This window comes from Vulpes vulpes, chromosome 12, assembly GCF_048418805.1.
Source record: "Vulpes vulpes isolate BD-2025 chromosome 12, VulVul3, whole genome shotgun sequence".
NCBI lineage: Eukaryota > Metazoa > Chordata > Mammalia > Carnivora > Canidae > Vulpes > Vulpes vulpes.
Genome location: NC_132791.1, coordinates 18294213 through 18310855, shown reverse-complemented (window position 1 = coordinate 18310855; position 16643 = coordinate 18294213). Strand labels below are relative to the sequence as shown.

The 16643-nt window shown below is 41.8% G+C and overlaps 1 protein-coding gene across 2 annotated transcripts in view; it reads left to right on the top strand.

Annotated features, from left to right (window-relative positions):
* The first annotated feature begins 1207 nt into the window (after positions 1 to 1207).
* TGFBR1 (transforming growth factor beta receptor 1) overlaps positions 1208 to 16643 on the top strand; it is a 58198-nt gene continuing 42762 nt past the window's right edge. For both annotated transcript variants that reach the window (XM_072727865.1, XM_072727864.1), the window contains exon 1: positions 1208 to 1379. In XM_072727865.1, the coding sequence (XP_072583966.1) occupies positions 1289 to 1379 (91 nt within the window). In that variant the 5' untranslated portion in view covers positions 1208 to 1288. The remainder of the gene's footprint in view (positions 1380 to 16643) is intronic.

Sequence of the window (16643 nt, the reverse complement as noted above, 5' to 3'; positions counted from 1 at the left end):
TCTGTGGAAAAATATTCTCTGTTCTGTGGAACACAGCCTCCTCGGCTGTGTTTGTGTCTGAAGAGAGGACTAGTCTGACAGGAAGAATTACAAATCTGGAGCTCATTTTGGTGTCCCAGAGGGAAGGTGGGTGGAGCGTCTCACAGTAAATTAGGAATTCAGAATGAAAACGTAGCCGAGTTTATTTGGGTTTCTAGTGACACCTCAGAATTATTGTGCAGGCGTGTCAGAGGCAAGTCAAAGTATTGACTGCTCCCCCTCCGCCAGGGGAGGGGTGCTGCGAGCCAAGAAGGGGAATCCTCGTCCTCTGGGGGGGGGTGTGGTGAGGGGGGGTGGGGACCTTCCTTTTCCCACCTGGGTCCGGAAGGGGTCAGAAGGAGGGAGTGTGGTTTGGAGCCGGGTGCTGGGTCTGCTCGGAGTTCCGGAGGGAGAGAGGCTGCGGGGGGGGGGGGGGGGGGGGCTGAGGGGCTGAGGGAGGAGGGGGCGTGTCCGATCTCAGGATCGAGGCCTGAGGCCGGGATTTGAGGACTTTCGGGGCCTGGAGTGTGGTTGGGGTCAGACGCTGACGGCGGGGGCGCGGACGGGCGGGGGGTAGGCAGGAGACTGAGGCGTCCGTGGAAGGCACCGAGGAGAGATTTTTCCGGGCGGCGGGGCGGATATCGAAAGTTGAGGCGTGGGTCTGGGAAGTGGAAGTTGGAGCCTGCCCGGCGACCCCGCGGACCTGGGTGCATGTGCTGGGGACGCGGGTGCGGGGCTGTGGATGGGGTCGGGGTGGGGCTGGGGTCAGTGCTGGATCTTACGCGCTTGGAGAAGGTTACAAGAGCGTCGCGCGGCCACAGCCTCTTCCCGGAGGCGCCTCACACCCGGACACCCCTGTGGCGCGACCCCAGGCGTCCGCGGCCGGAGGCTGGCCCAGGCCGGGGCGCCCCACACCCCGCCCCCGCCCCGGCCTCCTCCGAGCCGGGGGCGGCTCTGGCTGGGGCCGGGGTCTGGCAGCACGGCCCCCGGGGAGCCTGGGGGCGTGGCCAGAGGCCGGCGCCCGCGGCTGCGGATTGGCTGTCCGGCGGGCCGGGGGGCGGGGCTCCGGGCTGGGTCCCGCTCGGCCGCTCGCGGAGCGCCGGGAGGCGGGGCCGGCGGGAGCCCGGCAGCCAATGGCCGCGCAGCCCCGGAGCAGTTACAAAGGGCCGGAGCGAGGCCGCCGCGGCGGCGGGAGGTGGGGCGAGGCGAGGCTTGCTGAGGCGAGGCGGCGGCCGGGCCGGACCGGGCCACAGGCGGTGGCGGCGGGACCATGGGGACGGCGGCCGCTGCTCCGCGCCCGCGGCTGCTCCTCCTCGTGCTGGCGGCGGCGGCGGCGGCGACGCTGGTCCCGGGGGCGACGGGTGAGCGGCGGCGCGGCGGGGCTGGCGGGCGGCTGCGGGGCGCGCGGGCCGGGCCCGGCCTCTGGCTCGCTCCCTCTCTTTCTCAAACATGGCGCGGGGCCGGGGGCGCAGGTGGCGGCGCGGGGCCGGGGCCGGGGCCGGGGCCGGGCTGGCCTGGCGGCCGCCACGCGAGGCGCGGGCGGGGAGCGCGGGCGGGGCGGGGCGGGGCGGGGGCGTGTGTCCGAGCGCGAGTGGACGTGCCCGGCCGCCGGCGGTCGCCCCTGCTCCCGGCTCCCCGCCGCGGGGGGGGCGGCGTCGACGGGGCGGAGCGCTCGGCGGCCCGGGCTGCCTTCCGAGGAGCGAGGGGGCGCGGGCCGAGCGCCCGGGGGTGTGCGTCTGTCTGGCCGGGCCTGGCGGAGGCGGGGCGCCCGCCCCGAGCGGGAGGGGGCGCGGTGGGGGAGCGGCGGGGGGGCGGTGTGCGGTGGAGACCCCGGGGTCACGGGGCCGCCGCCCCCCTCCCCCGAGGGGCTCCTTTTCCAGCCGGGGTGGCTTCGGAAGGGGAGCCTCCAAGCTTTGTGTGAGGAGGAGGCGGCACGAAGATGTGCGGAACGTTTCTTCCGTGCGTTGGGGCGCGTTGAAGTGCATCCAGTAACCAGGAGGCTACAGACTGTTTTTCGTAGTAGAAACTTGAACGTTTTGCTCACTCTGCGGGGTTCGGAACGTTTGAATGGGAAGGACTCTCCGGATTGATCGAACGCTTTTATTTCCTCGAAGGAACGTCGCCGGTGATGTTCCTTTTCTCGAGTGACAGTAGTTTCGAATCAGGAGTCCCTCCGAGCGGTTGGTTTTCCAGGGAGAACGTTTGCTCCGTTTTCCAAAAAGGTTAAATCAGCATGGGGTACGTGGTGTCATGACCAACCTCCGTGGGAGAGAGAAAAACCATTAGCATCCAGACTAAAATACTAGAAACTAAAATATAGATCCTCAGGGTTAGAAACTAAATTACAGTGAAAGTACATTTCTGTTTCTAAAATTGAATACCAAATGTTTAAAAAACAAAGAACTCCAAGAATGAGACTGCCACTAGCTACTGTCTCTGAAGAGCTTTACCATGGTGTAGATGCGTGAAGTACACCAAAGTGCGTTATCTAATGCTGACCGTGAAACCCTCCTAGTGGCATTTGCCCCATTTTATAGATGAGAAGACTGAGCTTCGAACAGGTTAAGTACCCCATGACTAAGGACTGGAGTTAGGATTTGCACCCAGAGGCCAGTGTTTCCAAAACCTATACACCTTAATGTATATACTCGTCTGGCACAACCCGTGTTTCTTTTCACGTTCACTAATGAGCAGTTGGTCTTTACTGTTCACTTTTTGATTTTACCCTCACAATATGAAAATGAGGTTGACTTCCCAGTACATTCCTGGAGTCCCTTCATACTAGGCCTGGGTTAGAGGAAACCGTGGATTTTTGACATTGGCCTAGGGAGTGGGGGCAAACTATATTAGGGGCAGGTGGGAGAATCAGTAGTTCGTGTATCAAGCAAAAGTAGCATTTCTACACCACTGCTAACTAGAATAGCATAGTTCCCTCTTTGTAGCCTAGCACACTAAGTGTTCCTGTATTCAAGGAACAGTGTTGGACTTAATTGATGCATAGAACATTGCTCAGCCCATGCTGGGGAGGAGCTTACAGACTACGGTGGCATGTATACAATACAGAGTTGACCCAGGTGCTGTTATTCTTAAGCCTACATTACCTCAACTGGCCTGCCCACATTTGCTGGTTATGTTGATGTTGATCATTCATATATTCTAAAGAAGGTCAAGTGCAATTTTAAATTTATAATTTGCCTTCCTTTTTAAGACCTTGCAGTTGTTCCTTATTGTCTGGGTATCGGTTTTGTTTCCCTCTGACCAGCTTCTCTAACACAGATTTCTCTGGAGAAATTGGTTCTCTGGCCTTAGTACACAGATTAGTACCGTACCAGATGTCTACATGGATATCTCCTGTGAGAATCTGGTTTCCTTTCTTACGTCATGTAAGTTTTTTCTTTGATAACATGCGTAGAGCCCAACTCTTCTTTATTTCAATGCCTCTTGAATGTCTCTTCCTTTCTTTGTATACAGCCATCAGTTTAGTGTCCTGTTATCCCTTGAATCTGTTTGCTTTCCAGTTTCTCTCATCCAGACTTTTCTATAGGTTATGGCCAAACTAATCTTCCACAGCCATTCTCACAAAGGGTTTATAAGAGTTTCCATTTGTATTCAGCAACACTTGAGGCTTATGATTAGGGCCATTTCTGAGTATTCAACCAAAAATCTCACTTCTTATTATTACTCTAAACCTCCAGTTCCAGCGATTTCTGTTTTTCCACTGACTCCTGACTTTTTAGCCTTCTAACAACATACTTCCTTTTCCCCCTTTTGGGAGTGAGAAGTTCTCAGTTTTGGCTTCATGTACTGGTTTAGTTCCTGAACTCTTTATTTCCCTGAACTGTATGTATAGCGCTTACAGTTTGTATTGTTGTTTGTATTGTTTATTTCTACCATCTCGCACTGTTATTTACCTGTACTTTGGAATGGTACCCAGAGGGCAAAGGTTATGCCTTTTATTTCCTTTATACTTTCAGAGCCTAGCGCTGTGTTTTATATTGTTTGCTTAAATGCTCTTGATTAAAGAAATTCCATTTGACTGAGCATTCCTTGAGTATTTATACTGCTTTATATAAGTGCAGTTTATGCAATATTAATTGACAATTCCATGTATGTAATATGGGAAAATTGTATAATATGATGAAAGACACAATTGGTTATTCGATTTGGTTATTAGTCCCAACTTCACTTCTAGTTATGCAGAAAATCTGGATGATACCTACTTTTCCTAATTCATGAGATCTTAAAGATCAAATGAGAAAGTTGTATTCCAGTTTGAGGTTGCTATTTTGTATTGATAATAATAGGTAGGACTAATGTTCAACCAGCAATTTCCACTGGGCTGTGTGTATTTTGATTGATCAAACATCCTTTCTGGTTGGCTGGTAGCAATGTGGAGCCAGTTGTTAAATATTTTTAAGATCACCCTTACAGGGAGGCATGAGCAGTCCAAGAGGGAAATGATTAATATAGGCTGAAGTGATTGGGCGAGGCTTTCTGGGACTTTAGGATTTAAACTGACTTTGAAGGTAGCTCGAATTCAAATGGGCAGAGAGTGGGATTTGATGAGTGGTAAGCTGTCCTGAGGCCTATTCTAGGGCAGGAACCAAAACTTTTATTGATTGGCTGGCAAGTTCCTCTTTAGAGTTAAGTTCCTAATTCTATATAGTATGGGTTTTGGATGTATATTAACCACTGTTTCTTTACCCCAGTTCTGAAAGCTCTGTAATACATGACAAGAAACAAAATAGAAAGGTAACCTAAGTGGGATGAATAAGGGGAAAATACTATGGGCTGCCTGCCAGGGGTAGACATTCTAATGGTGAAAGTTCTAAGTCACTTCAGTTTACAAGGGAAAAAAATGACATCAGGGGTTAGGTGAATTTCTCAGGGTCAAGCAGAACTAAGACAAGAATTTATCTCATTCCAAATCTTGTGCTCTTTAAAAAATGTGAAGGACTTGGAGGGGGGAGGGTTAATGGAGTGACTTACCAAAGTGAAGTTATCTTGAATTTCACAGAACTTATGAAAAGTGACTTCTGATGTACTGTGGGCGGGGGGGGGGGGGTGGTTGTGGTAGTGGTGGTGGTGGTGGTTAAAACGTCCTCAAGAGAAAGTCAATGTCTTTTTTATATTGCTGATTAAAAGACCTGATATAGAGCTTATTGATTGAGAAGAGGAGGCTTTATTTAGTAGTTTGTAAGACGGTGAAACTGTTTGGGGTTTAGTTAAAATGGATGCAGTTAAAGGCCTTACAGTTACATGGTCTAGATTTAGAATTTTAGATGATGTACTTTGTTGTTGAAATTAAATAGGGAATTGACATGATCAAAGTAATTGAGTGGGAGATAAATCTGTTCCTCTGGGGAGGGCTGCTTATGTGGAGAAGACCTTTGCTGAAAAATTCTTCTAGGCCCGTTGAAACATTTAATCTGAACCCAACACCATTCTGGTAGTACCTTTGTAGTGCATCAGATATGTTCATTTCTAATGACGTGGGTTTTGAAAGTGCCATTATTTTATGGATGGCCCTTTTGATGTGAGAACATGTCTCTTCAAATCACAGAGCCCCCTGCTCATGTCAACAAACAGCCTGCCTTTTGCTGTTCTTTCTTGGTTGTGGTTTACATAATACAAGTTCTCTGAACAGATGGGCTGTGGTTTATTATCATGTGATTGGGTCACATCTTTGCTTCCTGCTTCTGGAATTGAGTGAGGGCAGATGCTGGCATGTTTCTCAGGGATTTTTCATGCTTTGTCCCATAGAATTAGCTTGAGAAAACTTTTGGAATTTTCTTAAAAATTATGATCTATCTATCTTGACCCAGCCTAACTCCAATGCTTAGGATAGATTAATGCCTTTCTTAACTGAATTTCCTCAATATCAAATCCAAGCATTATTCGTAAACATTAAGACTTGTTGCTACTTTGGAATAGATCTAGTTTGGGCTCAGATGATGCAGGTGGGTTTCTTATGGTTATCCTTTTTTGATATGCACTGAAGCCTATGGATAAGGCTTTTTGCCTTAAACACTTTCTCAAACACAATGAAGAGTGAGAGTGGAGTAAGTAAGTCTGGATTCAATTTGTATGGGTCCAATTTTATAAGTCAGATCTGGCCTTTTGTAAAGCTAGTCCCTTATTTTGGCATTCCAAGAATACATATTATAAAAAATGATTTCTAACAAAAAAAAAAAAAAATAGGACTTGCAGGGGATACCCACAGGTCACTTTGACATTTCTTGAACATTCAGTGATCCACGTACCATTTTTTATCAATCTGAAAAAAATGTGTTATAAGAATGTGCCAGGGGTGCTTGGGTGGCTCTGTGGGTTAAGCCTTGTCTCTTGGTTTGGGCGCCGGTCATGATGTCCAGGTTGTGAGAACAAGCACGAGCACTGTGTAGGGCTCGACACTAAGTGCAGAGTCTGCTTGGGATTCTCTTTCCCTCCCCCTGCTGCCCTTCCCCTTTCTTGCACTCATACTCTCATTTTCTCTCTCTCTCTCTCAAATAAATGAATAAATAAAATCATTATTCTGTCTGCCTTGTCTCATTTAATTCTCATAACCAACCCTGGATGGTAGTTGCATAATAGTACAAAAATCTTCTTATGTACCATTTAATTTTGAAAATATTTTTTTTTGAAAGTTTATTTATTTTAGAGAGAGCAAGTGAAAGAGCACAAACATGAAGGATACCAAGCAGACTCCTCATTCAGCCCTTATGGGGCTCCATCTCACAACCTGGAGATCATGACCTGAGCTGAAACTGGGAGTCTGTTTCTCAACCGAATGTGGAACCAAGACATCCCATTCCAAAAGATTTTTAATATTTATTTATTTATTTATTTATTTATTTATTTATTTATTTATTCATTCATTCATTCATTCATTCATTCATTCGAGACACAGAGAGCGAGAGAGGCAGAGACACACAGGCAGAGGGAGAAGCAGGCTCCATGCAGGGAGCCCTATGTGGGACTCAATCCCAGGACTCCAGGACCACGCCCCTGGCTGAAGGCAGGCACCAAACCTGCTGAGCCACTCAGGGATCCCCCCAAAGATTTTTTTATAGTCCATTTGTTACTAGGTCCAGGTGACCAGTGCTCAAAAGATAGGTTTGATGACCTTGGTTCTAACCTAAGATTCTTTTCAACTCTCTTAGATGCTACCCAAAGATGTTAATATTCTTTCATCTTTTAATCGTAAATATATTATTTTAAAAGACTGCTTCAGATAGAATAGAGGTCTGTAGACTAACAATAGTCTAACCACCAAAGAGTGAATGATTGTGCATTACCATTAACTCCATCTGCTTGGGTAAGCAAGGATTAACAGGATTTTTGTTCAACTTGGAATTTCGTTTGTATCTAATGAAATTTGTAAAAAAAAAAAAAAGCTTCTCTGTTTCCATTTTACAGACCATGAAACTTAGGTCATAGGTCATGATGTTAATAAATGGTGGAACCTTTACCTGAGCATTTCAGAGGGTGTAATCTTTCCTGTACATCATGCTGCTTTCATATACAGTAAATATCTTGTTTTGGTCATTTCATGAGGAAGGCTTTTTCTTCTTTTTTTTTTTTTAGCCATGAGAATTTGCTTCAGCTTGTTTTAATTATAGTTTGCCTCTTCACAACCTCAGGTTATTCAGATGCTTGCAGTCTTTGAATTATATTTTAAGGTAATTTGAATTTCTCTGATGAGTCTAATGACAGTTGATTACTCACTATTTGTATTGATTTATATATTTTCATAGCAAGGTCTTTGTTTCTCAAAGTAACCTAAGCACAGACCTGAAAGTAGCTGAAAATTTGAGTTAGAGAAAAGAAAAAAGCTATCACTGTCCACCATGAACACTTTGGCTTATTCTACCCACCCCCATGCATTTCTTAATATGATAAAACCATTTTTTAATCATTCTGTTTCTTTCAGTAGTTTATCAAATGTGATAAAAGTATTTTTAAGTTGGCAAAGATCTTCAGCTTTGTAGAAGAAATAGCTCATTTAATCTTTTTTTTTTTTTTAAAGATTTTATTTACTTATTCACAAGAGACACACAGAGGGAAGCAGAGATATAGGCAGAGGGAGAATCAGACTCCCTGCGGGGAGCCTGATGCGGGACTCGATCCCAGGACTCTGGGATCATGCCCTGAGCCAAAGGACATGTTCAACCAGTAAGCCACCGAGGAACCCCCAAGCTCATTTAATCTTAACAAATTACTTAACAAAGAAATGACCAAACAATGGGAAGTAGAGAAAGAGGCTGACTTGCTTCCAAGAAATAGGATGCTTGGGAAATAATAATTCAGATTCAATAATAGCAACCACAGGCACTACTTTATAGAAGTGGTAAGAATTGATGTCCTGCTTTGAGGGATGGATAGAGTTTAGAGTGGATGAGGGGCAGAGTTCCTGAAATAGTGAAATAATAATGAAGTTCATGATGTAAAGGGTGGATTCAAAGAATTATGAGCCTTAAAAATCAGGTTAATGGTTTTAATTTGCAAAATGAATATCTAACTGCATCACATAGGAAACGGAGCAGGGTGATTACCTAGGAGACTTTGGAATTTGTATGATGGCATTGGGAATGGAGTGGAAGGATGATTCTATGACATTTCAACGAAATCAGAGGAGCTGGTAATAGGACCTTTGCATGGCTGTCCTTTTGCCTCTCTGCTCTTCCCTACATTCCTGCACAGCCTCCTCCCTCACCTCTTCCACATCTTTGCTCAAATGTTACCTTTTTCTCAATGATGCTTGCTCTGACCACCTTTTTAAAAATTGCCATTATCTCCCTCTACTTTTTCTTTTTTGTAGCATTTATTACCTTCTGAAATCCTGTATTAACTTACCTATATTTACTTATTTACTTTGTTTTCTCCTTCCTACTAGAATATAAGCTCTGTGATAATGAATATTTTTGTTTTGTTCAGCAGTTTAAAGTGCAAAGAAAGTGCCTGGTGCATCATAGGCAGTCAGTAAATATTTGTTGAATGCCAGTAGATCTTAGTCATAGAAAGCTGAAGTACAAAAATTAAGGATTGCATGAAATCAAAAAAGAATGACCAGGATTTTTACACCTGGATAATGCCTTTAACTAGTAATGAATTAGGTGAGAGAAAGATTGAGGAGAAATGAAATCTGGTTTGAACATGTTGAGTTTGAGGTAAAAGTAGCATAGCCAAGTGGACTTGTTCAGTGGGCAGCAGCATGGTTAGAAATGGAAGAGAATCTTAGGCAGAGAAGCAGCAATCAACATTTGCCTTACACCTCATTCTCTCTTTTTATTCTGGTGCCTAAAAAGCCACCTTAAGTGAAGTATTTGACCCTGAACTCCTAGCTTAGACCTGGAACCTTGCTCAGTTCACTGAGATATTCTCTCCTGGATTGCAGGTCCATGCTTTGTTCCCTCTGCCCCCTCCATCCCTAAAGAAGTATGTATTCAGAATGATTTGTGATCTTCAGATTGTACGGACATTAGCCTTCAGGCTCTCTTTGACCTCTTGGGAATCTGCTCTGGTTCCTGGATAAGGTAGAAGAGAGACCAGCATACAGCTGTCAACCTCCCTAGCATTCAGAGCTTTGACTGAGATGAGCACTGTTTCGTAACTTTCTTATTATATGGGAAAAATTTATTCACTGATTGGCTTGTGTACTCTGGCTGTTTTCCAGGAAACGATTTGGGAAACTTGAAATAAAAATATATGCAGTAAGACCAGAACTAATGATCAGAAAGATAAGAACCAATAAATAAAAGGGGAAAAGAAAGAACAATTATCCATAACTTCTAGCTGAGGAAAGCTTTTGTAGTTGAACACAATAGTCAGCTCTGAGTTTTCAGGCAGTGAAAACAATAAGGGAACCTGATAGTTTGCATCTCGTTGCCTGTTATTGAGCATTCATGAGAGGCTGCCACCTTCTTTAATAATAAAGAGCCCCAGACACAAAGATGCAGTGCAGGGAGAATCTCCAAGTGGTAAGGGGTTGCTGGCCCTCAGCCCTGACTCTTGTTCTCAGGCTTCCTCTTCAACATGTATTGAGGTGTGTGCTACCATTTTTCTTCTCCATGCTAAGGCTGTGATCCAAGTATGGACACACTAGTCTTACCCTAATGCCAGTGGAACAGCTGATGTAGGGCTGCAGCGTTTAAATCAAGCTTTGCTAAAAGCTGGAGGATAATGAATAGAGAAAGCAACATGAAACTGTTCAAGCTGGCTTACAAAGACATTTTCCTCATGTCCTTATCTTTTGGCCTGTCTCCATTTGGCAGACATTATCTGAGTGCTGCCACCAGAAGTGAATAGAGCTAGGCATTTATCTTTCTTCAAACGGGACCAAAACAGCAAGGTCCAGAGAGTGTCTTTGCTTGGGTTTCCTGTTTGAAGAGCTGCCTCCTTTCTGGGTGATGGATGTTGAGAACGATGACTTCCTTTCAGAGACAACACTTATTCAGAGAGTGTGTCCCTACACATGGAGGTTGCATAGTAACCCCAATATTCATATAGAAAATACCCACATATGTTACCATGAAAGATATTCTTTGGTTAGAGACATGCTGATTTCATTGGGAAAAACAAGTTTCTCCCTGCTCTTGAGCAGAATCTATTATTGAAATCTTTGTTTAAGGGGCATAGGAAATCAAGTGAAGAGTTTGGGTTTATCATCTCTGTGACTTGAGTAGATTCACTTTCCTTTCTTATTCTGCAGTTCCAGTGTTTCCTTCCAATCAACAGAGCTAAACCTTCTTATTTTTGTTCATTTGCTTCAGGATAACCATTCCATCCAGACTTCCTAGGTGTGAGCCTCACTGATTACATAATAGTGTGTATTTATAGTTCTGGGACACCTTGTGCAGGCATCCTGTTACATTTCTACAATATAAGATCTTTAAATATGCATTGAAATACAAATAGCTCCCTTGGAAATAAGTAAAAACAAATGGCTTTTTCTACTAGAAGTGAAGACTAATATATATATTTGAGAGCAATGAACATGGAGGAGATAGTTAAGTCTGAAGAGGCATATTGAGATAGAAAGTCGTGGTGGCTTTTCATTTATAAAACACACACAGACAATATATGTATGGTCTTTGTTGTTTTTTTTTTCTCTTTGATATATTCATTCCCAAATCGAACCATAATGTGCTCTAATTGAGTCTCTTTGTTTAGCACATGGCTGTTGATTTGAGTACTTTCTCCAATTGAAAAACTGACATTTTAATTTTGTTATTCAATGTGCAACAGATTTAAATAAAAACACCAAGATTGTGTATTGTAGATTTCCTTCAACAATAATTATATGTAATTATTTTACCAAAATAAACAAGTTAAAGTACTTTTAGCTGTTTTATCTCATTTTACATTTGGAAAAAAAATTACAAACCAGGGGTTGGAGTTTACTTGTGTTTGTCTCAGTGAGCAAAGATAATTTCTGTGTGCTGGTTCCAGCTAGTTCCACCAAAGAGTACAAAATTGATGCTAGTAAAACATACTGAAAATGTGAAGGGGAAGTGCAACTAGAAATAGGTCAGAGTGGCTATGTGCTACTAAAAACAGTCGGTAGTCTTCATGAATGTGGTATCTCAAAAATTTAAGGGACCTGTGAAGATTAAATGAGATTATACCATACTTCCTGCCACACAGAAAACACAGAAAAAGTAAATGGCAGTTATTAAGAAAATTGCTTTTCATAGAATTTTAGGCTAGAAAGGATTGTAACTAAGGGGATCATGATTATCATTTTGTCTCGCTTTATTTTACAGATGAGGAAACGGTTTCAGAAGGTTTGTGGTATTTCGGGATAATCAGGATAATTTCAGGATAATAATTCAGCTACTGACTGAACAGGAATCCAGCTTCCTCCTTAGAACTTCGCTTAGCATCCCATTTCTGACCCAAGTCTCTTAGGGAGAATTTTTTTTTTTTTAATTGCCTAAATTTGGGGAAGATCTTTTTAAATGCTATCAAATCAGACCCTTAACAGATGGATAAGTAATGATAATAAAATCAATATAGCAAGATAGTAACAATTACAGAATTTAAGTGGTGGGTATATAGGTGTTCACAGTTGTCAGTTTTGTTTGAAAATCTTCATAATAGAAAGTTGGTGGAGGATAATTGAAAAAAATCTATAGTATCTCCTCATCCCAGATGTGTGTTTGTTACTGATCTCTCTAAATATAGACAAACCAGCAGTACTTGTTAAAGCCAAAGGAAATAAAATAACCAGGGTTCAGCACCTTGGGATACACATTCTAGGCCCCCCCCCCTTTTTTTTGGCATTCTTCAAGGATCAAGAACCACAGATCTGTCTTGACTTTTTCTTTTCTTTCTTCTCTCTCTCTCTCTCTTTAATTACAAAGGATAGTTATGCATTGCAAATTTGAAATTCCCTAATTACCAACAAACAAGCCAATTAACACAATTATCACTGTAGATCACTTTCCTATGAACAAATGCTCTATTTTTTCCCCATTGTTTCGCTTTTACCTTTCCAAGGTAAATTTTAACTTTTTGTTCCTCTTCCTTATTTATAATGCATTTATAAGTTGGAGTCTCTCTGCTCTCATGTAGTCTTTCTTCCAAGATCACAATTGTTTCTTCCACTTTATTCTTTAAAAACAAACAAACAAACAGAAAACAAGGCCACATATTCTTTTAGCTAGGGACTTTCCACCCTTTCTCATTGATCATTTGTCAGATCTAGCTTTCCCTTGCCTTATAGGAGGAAAAGAGGAAAGAAGGAGGAATTCCAATAAATTTGAATTTAGGAGTCAGGCAGAAACCTTAGGGGATATTCTTCCAGGAGCAACAGACTCACTATTAGCTGGGGCATTGCAAACAGGGGGTGTGCCCTAAGGAAATAACTGTTCTAAGCAAGTGGGTGCTTGCATCTAATTTAGCTTGGAGATCCTGGAACTGGAGAAAAAGTATCATGGAGTAAATGGGTGTAATCACCTATGAACCATTCTAAACCATAGCTAAGGCCTAGTAATTTTTGACTTCTAAATAGATGTCATTAATTCTGTACATATGCTGAATAATTCTATATAGCATAATTCTATGTTGTTATCTTCAGTTTTCCGAAGACTAAATAACATCAAGCCCTGGCAGGCCCTTGTGTTTTAATAACCAACTCCCTGCTAGAGGTCTTCTTCAGTAACCGAAATGCTAGGTAGCATCAATGCTAACAGCAATTTGAAACCCATATTCACAGTACTAAGCCTCTGAATGTTTGTATCATGATGTCTGAAAACTTTGGTTCTTCTGAAAGGAGCTCAGACAACACTAGATGCTTACATCCTCATGCCCCAAAAGAGATCATGGATTTAATGATTGGAAATAATATAAGGGGCGCCTGGGTGGCTCAGCAGTTGAGTGTCTGCCTCCGGCTCTAGATGTGATCCTGGACTCCCCGGATTGGGTCCCGCATCAGGCTCCTTGTGAGGAACCTGCTTCTCCCTCTGCCTATGTCTCTGCCTCTCTCCCTGTGTCTCTCATGAATAAATAAATAAAATCTTAAAAAAGAAATAATATAAAATATTATAAAAGCAAGAGCATTATAAAATACTGTAACAGTTCCGCCATTTTGGCTGGGCGTTCCTGTCTTTGCTTGTTTTAATTTAGCTATTTTCCTCTAGGAGACTGCAACCAGAATTGAATTGCTTGCTTTGACATTTTGTTTGACAAGGAAGATGAACATTTCAGACTGGAGAACTCAAGAAATTAACTATAATTGTGGTAACTATATGTGTGGTTCACGAAGTCTGAAATTTCCAGCAGTGTCTCTACCATCCTGCTTTTAGCTAAATTCATTAAGTTTTTGCTTTGAAAAGGGATGGGAATGACATAAAGCTAAATACCAAGAAACTCAATGAAGTATAAAGTGTGATTGCTTCTGTGGAGCAGGAAATAGGAAGGGGTGGGTGTTGGGGAGCTGCTATCTTTTTTTTGTTAGGCTTGGTAACAGTCTTGTAGAACTATTTGATACCTTAACTCTATACATAAATAAATTTAATAAAAATAAAACCTAAGTTAAAAAAGTTAATGGTAAATATATGGCAGTCATAAGTCCATAAATACTTAATTGAATATGAAGAGTTGAATTTCCCTGTTGAAAAGTCAGATTCTTAGGTTGGATTAATATGCACGCAGAGACACGCAAACTTAGCTGTTTTTTTTTTCAAAAGACATCTAAAATGACATAAAAATATTGAAAACCATCCCTTTTCAAAGCAAAAACTTAATGAATTTAGCTAAAACCTGGGTGGCTCAGCAGCAGTTAAGCGTTTGCCTTTGGCTCAGGGTGTGATCCCAGAGTCCTGGGATCGAGTCCCACATTGGGCTCCCTGCATGGAGCCTGCTTCTCCCTCTGCCTATGTCTCGGCCTCTCTCTCTCTCTCTTTCTCTCTCTCTCTCTGCGTCTCATGAATAAATAAATAAAATCTTAAAAAAAATAGTAGAATAAAAAAAGCACATCTGACCCCAAAAAGGTGAATACCTGATGAAATTCAAGCTACAAAAACATTAAATGGAAGAAAGAGGTGTATTTTATATTGATGAAGTACCATCTCTCAAGACGTCATGAATTTTTATGCAACTAATAGTGTCAGAATATATAAGGCCAGAATTGTTAAAAATACAAGAAGAAATTGATAAAATCACTAGGTGAAGACAAGAATATTTGAATAACATAATAAAGATTTAATGTATTCCAATTTTGTAATAATGAACTTTATTTATTTATTTATTTATTTATTTATTTATTTATTTATTTATTTTTAAGATTTTATTTATTCATGAGAGACAGAGAGAGAAAGAGAAGCAGAGACACAGGCAGAGGGAGAAGCAGGCTCCATGCAGGGAGCCTGATGTGGGCCTCAGTCCTGGGACTCCAGGATCACGCCCTGGGCCAAAGGCAGGCGCCAAACCGCTGAGCCACCCAGGGATCCCCTGAACAGTATTCTTTTAAAATACTACTTGAGTTTCCAGAAAATTGATGATATGAAGGTCTACAAAGAATACCCAAATTAGAAATTCACAACTAATAGAAAAAGTCAAAATAAATATATCTGCTTGGAAATAAAATAAGAATTTTAAAATAAAAATAAAAATTTTATTTTAAAATAAAAATAAAAATTCTTGTAAATAATCCCTGGGGTAAAGAAGAAGTTACAGTTGTAATTACAGACCATTTAGAAATGAACAACACAAGATCTCGACATATCCAAACTACTGGGAGTTTTGCTAAAGCAGCACCTAAAGGGAAATTTGGAAACAAAATTTCAAGCTAGAGAAGGAACTAAGTACAAATCAACCTGGAGAAGGAACAACTAAGTATATAAAGAAAATAAGGATTTAGAAAAAACTTTAAAAAATGGATTTGATTTATAAAACACCAAATTGGTTCTTTTTAAGCACATTACTAAAATAGACAAATATTTGATAAATCTAAAAAAGAAAAAGACATGAATAGAAAAATGGTAAAGGAGAATGGTGTCTTTTCAATAAACTTTAATGTATTTTAATATAGCCCAAATTCTGTTATTTTCTCCTAAATATTAGGGCTTTTTGAATCCTATTTGATTAGTCTTTCTGGACCTAATGTCTTGAAATGTTTCCTACATTTTCATCTAAAAGGCTTTTTGCTGTACCCTTTAATGCTGAGATGTACAACCCATCTGGGGTTGATTTTTCATTATGGGATGAAATAGATATTTTTTTAATTTAAATTTTAATTTTAGTTATAGCTTGTTAATATATAGTATAATCTCTTTTTCTCTAAAGTTTTACTTAAATTCCATTTAGTTAACATATAGTGTAATAAGAGTTTTCAGGTTTAGGGGGCTATTGGGTTGCTCAGTGGTTGAGCATATGCTTTTGGACTCTGGTCGTGATCCTGGGGTCCTGGGATTGAGTTCCTCATCAGGCAGGCTGCCTGCTTCTCCAACTCTGCCTGTGTCTCTGCCCCTCTCTGTGTCTCTCATGAATAAATAAATAAAATCTTTAAAAAAATAATTTTTAGGTTTAAAATTTATTTGTTCAACACTTACATACAGCACCTGGTGCTCATCACAAAAAGTGCAGTCCGTAATCCCCATCCCCTATCTCGCCCATCTCCCATCCCTGCCACCCCTGTAGTAACCATTAGTTGGTTCTCTATAGTTAAGAGACTGTTTCTTGGTTTACCTCTCTGTTTTTTTTCCCCCTTTGCTCATTTGTTCTTTTTCTTAAATTCCACATGTGAGTGAAATCATATGGTATTTGTCTTTCTCCAACTGACTTATTTCATTTAGCATAGTACTCTCTAGCTCCATCCATGTTGTTGCAACTGGCAAGATTCATTCTTTTTTATGGCTGAGTAATATTCCTCTGTGTGTGTGTGTGTGTGTGTGTGTGTGTGTATTATTATTTTAAAAATATGCATGCCCAGATGATCCAGCACTATTTGTTGGTATAGCTTACTTTTTCCACTGCATTATAGCATCACTGTTATCATAAATCAAGTAGTTGTATATGTAAGAATCTGTTTTTGGAATCTCTGTTCTATTCCCTTGGTCTATTCTTTTGCTAATGCTACACTGTCTTAATTATTATATTATGATGGGTCTTGATATCTTATA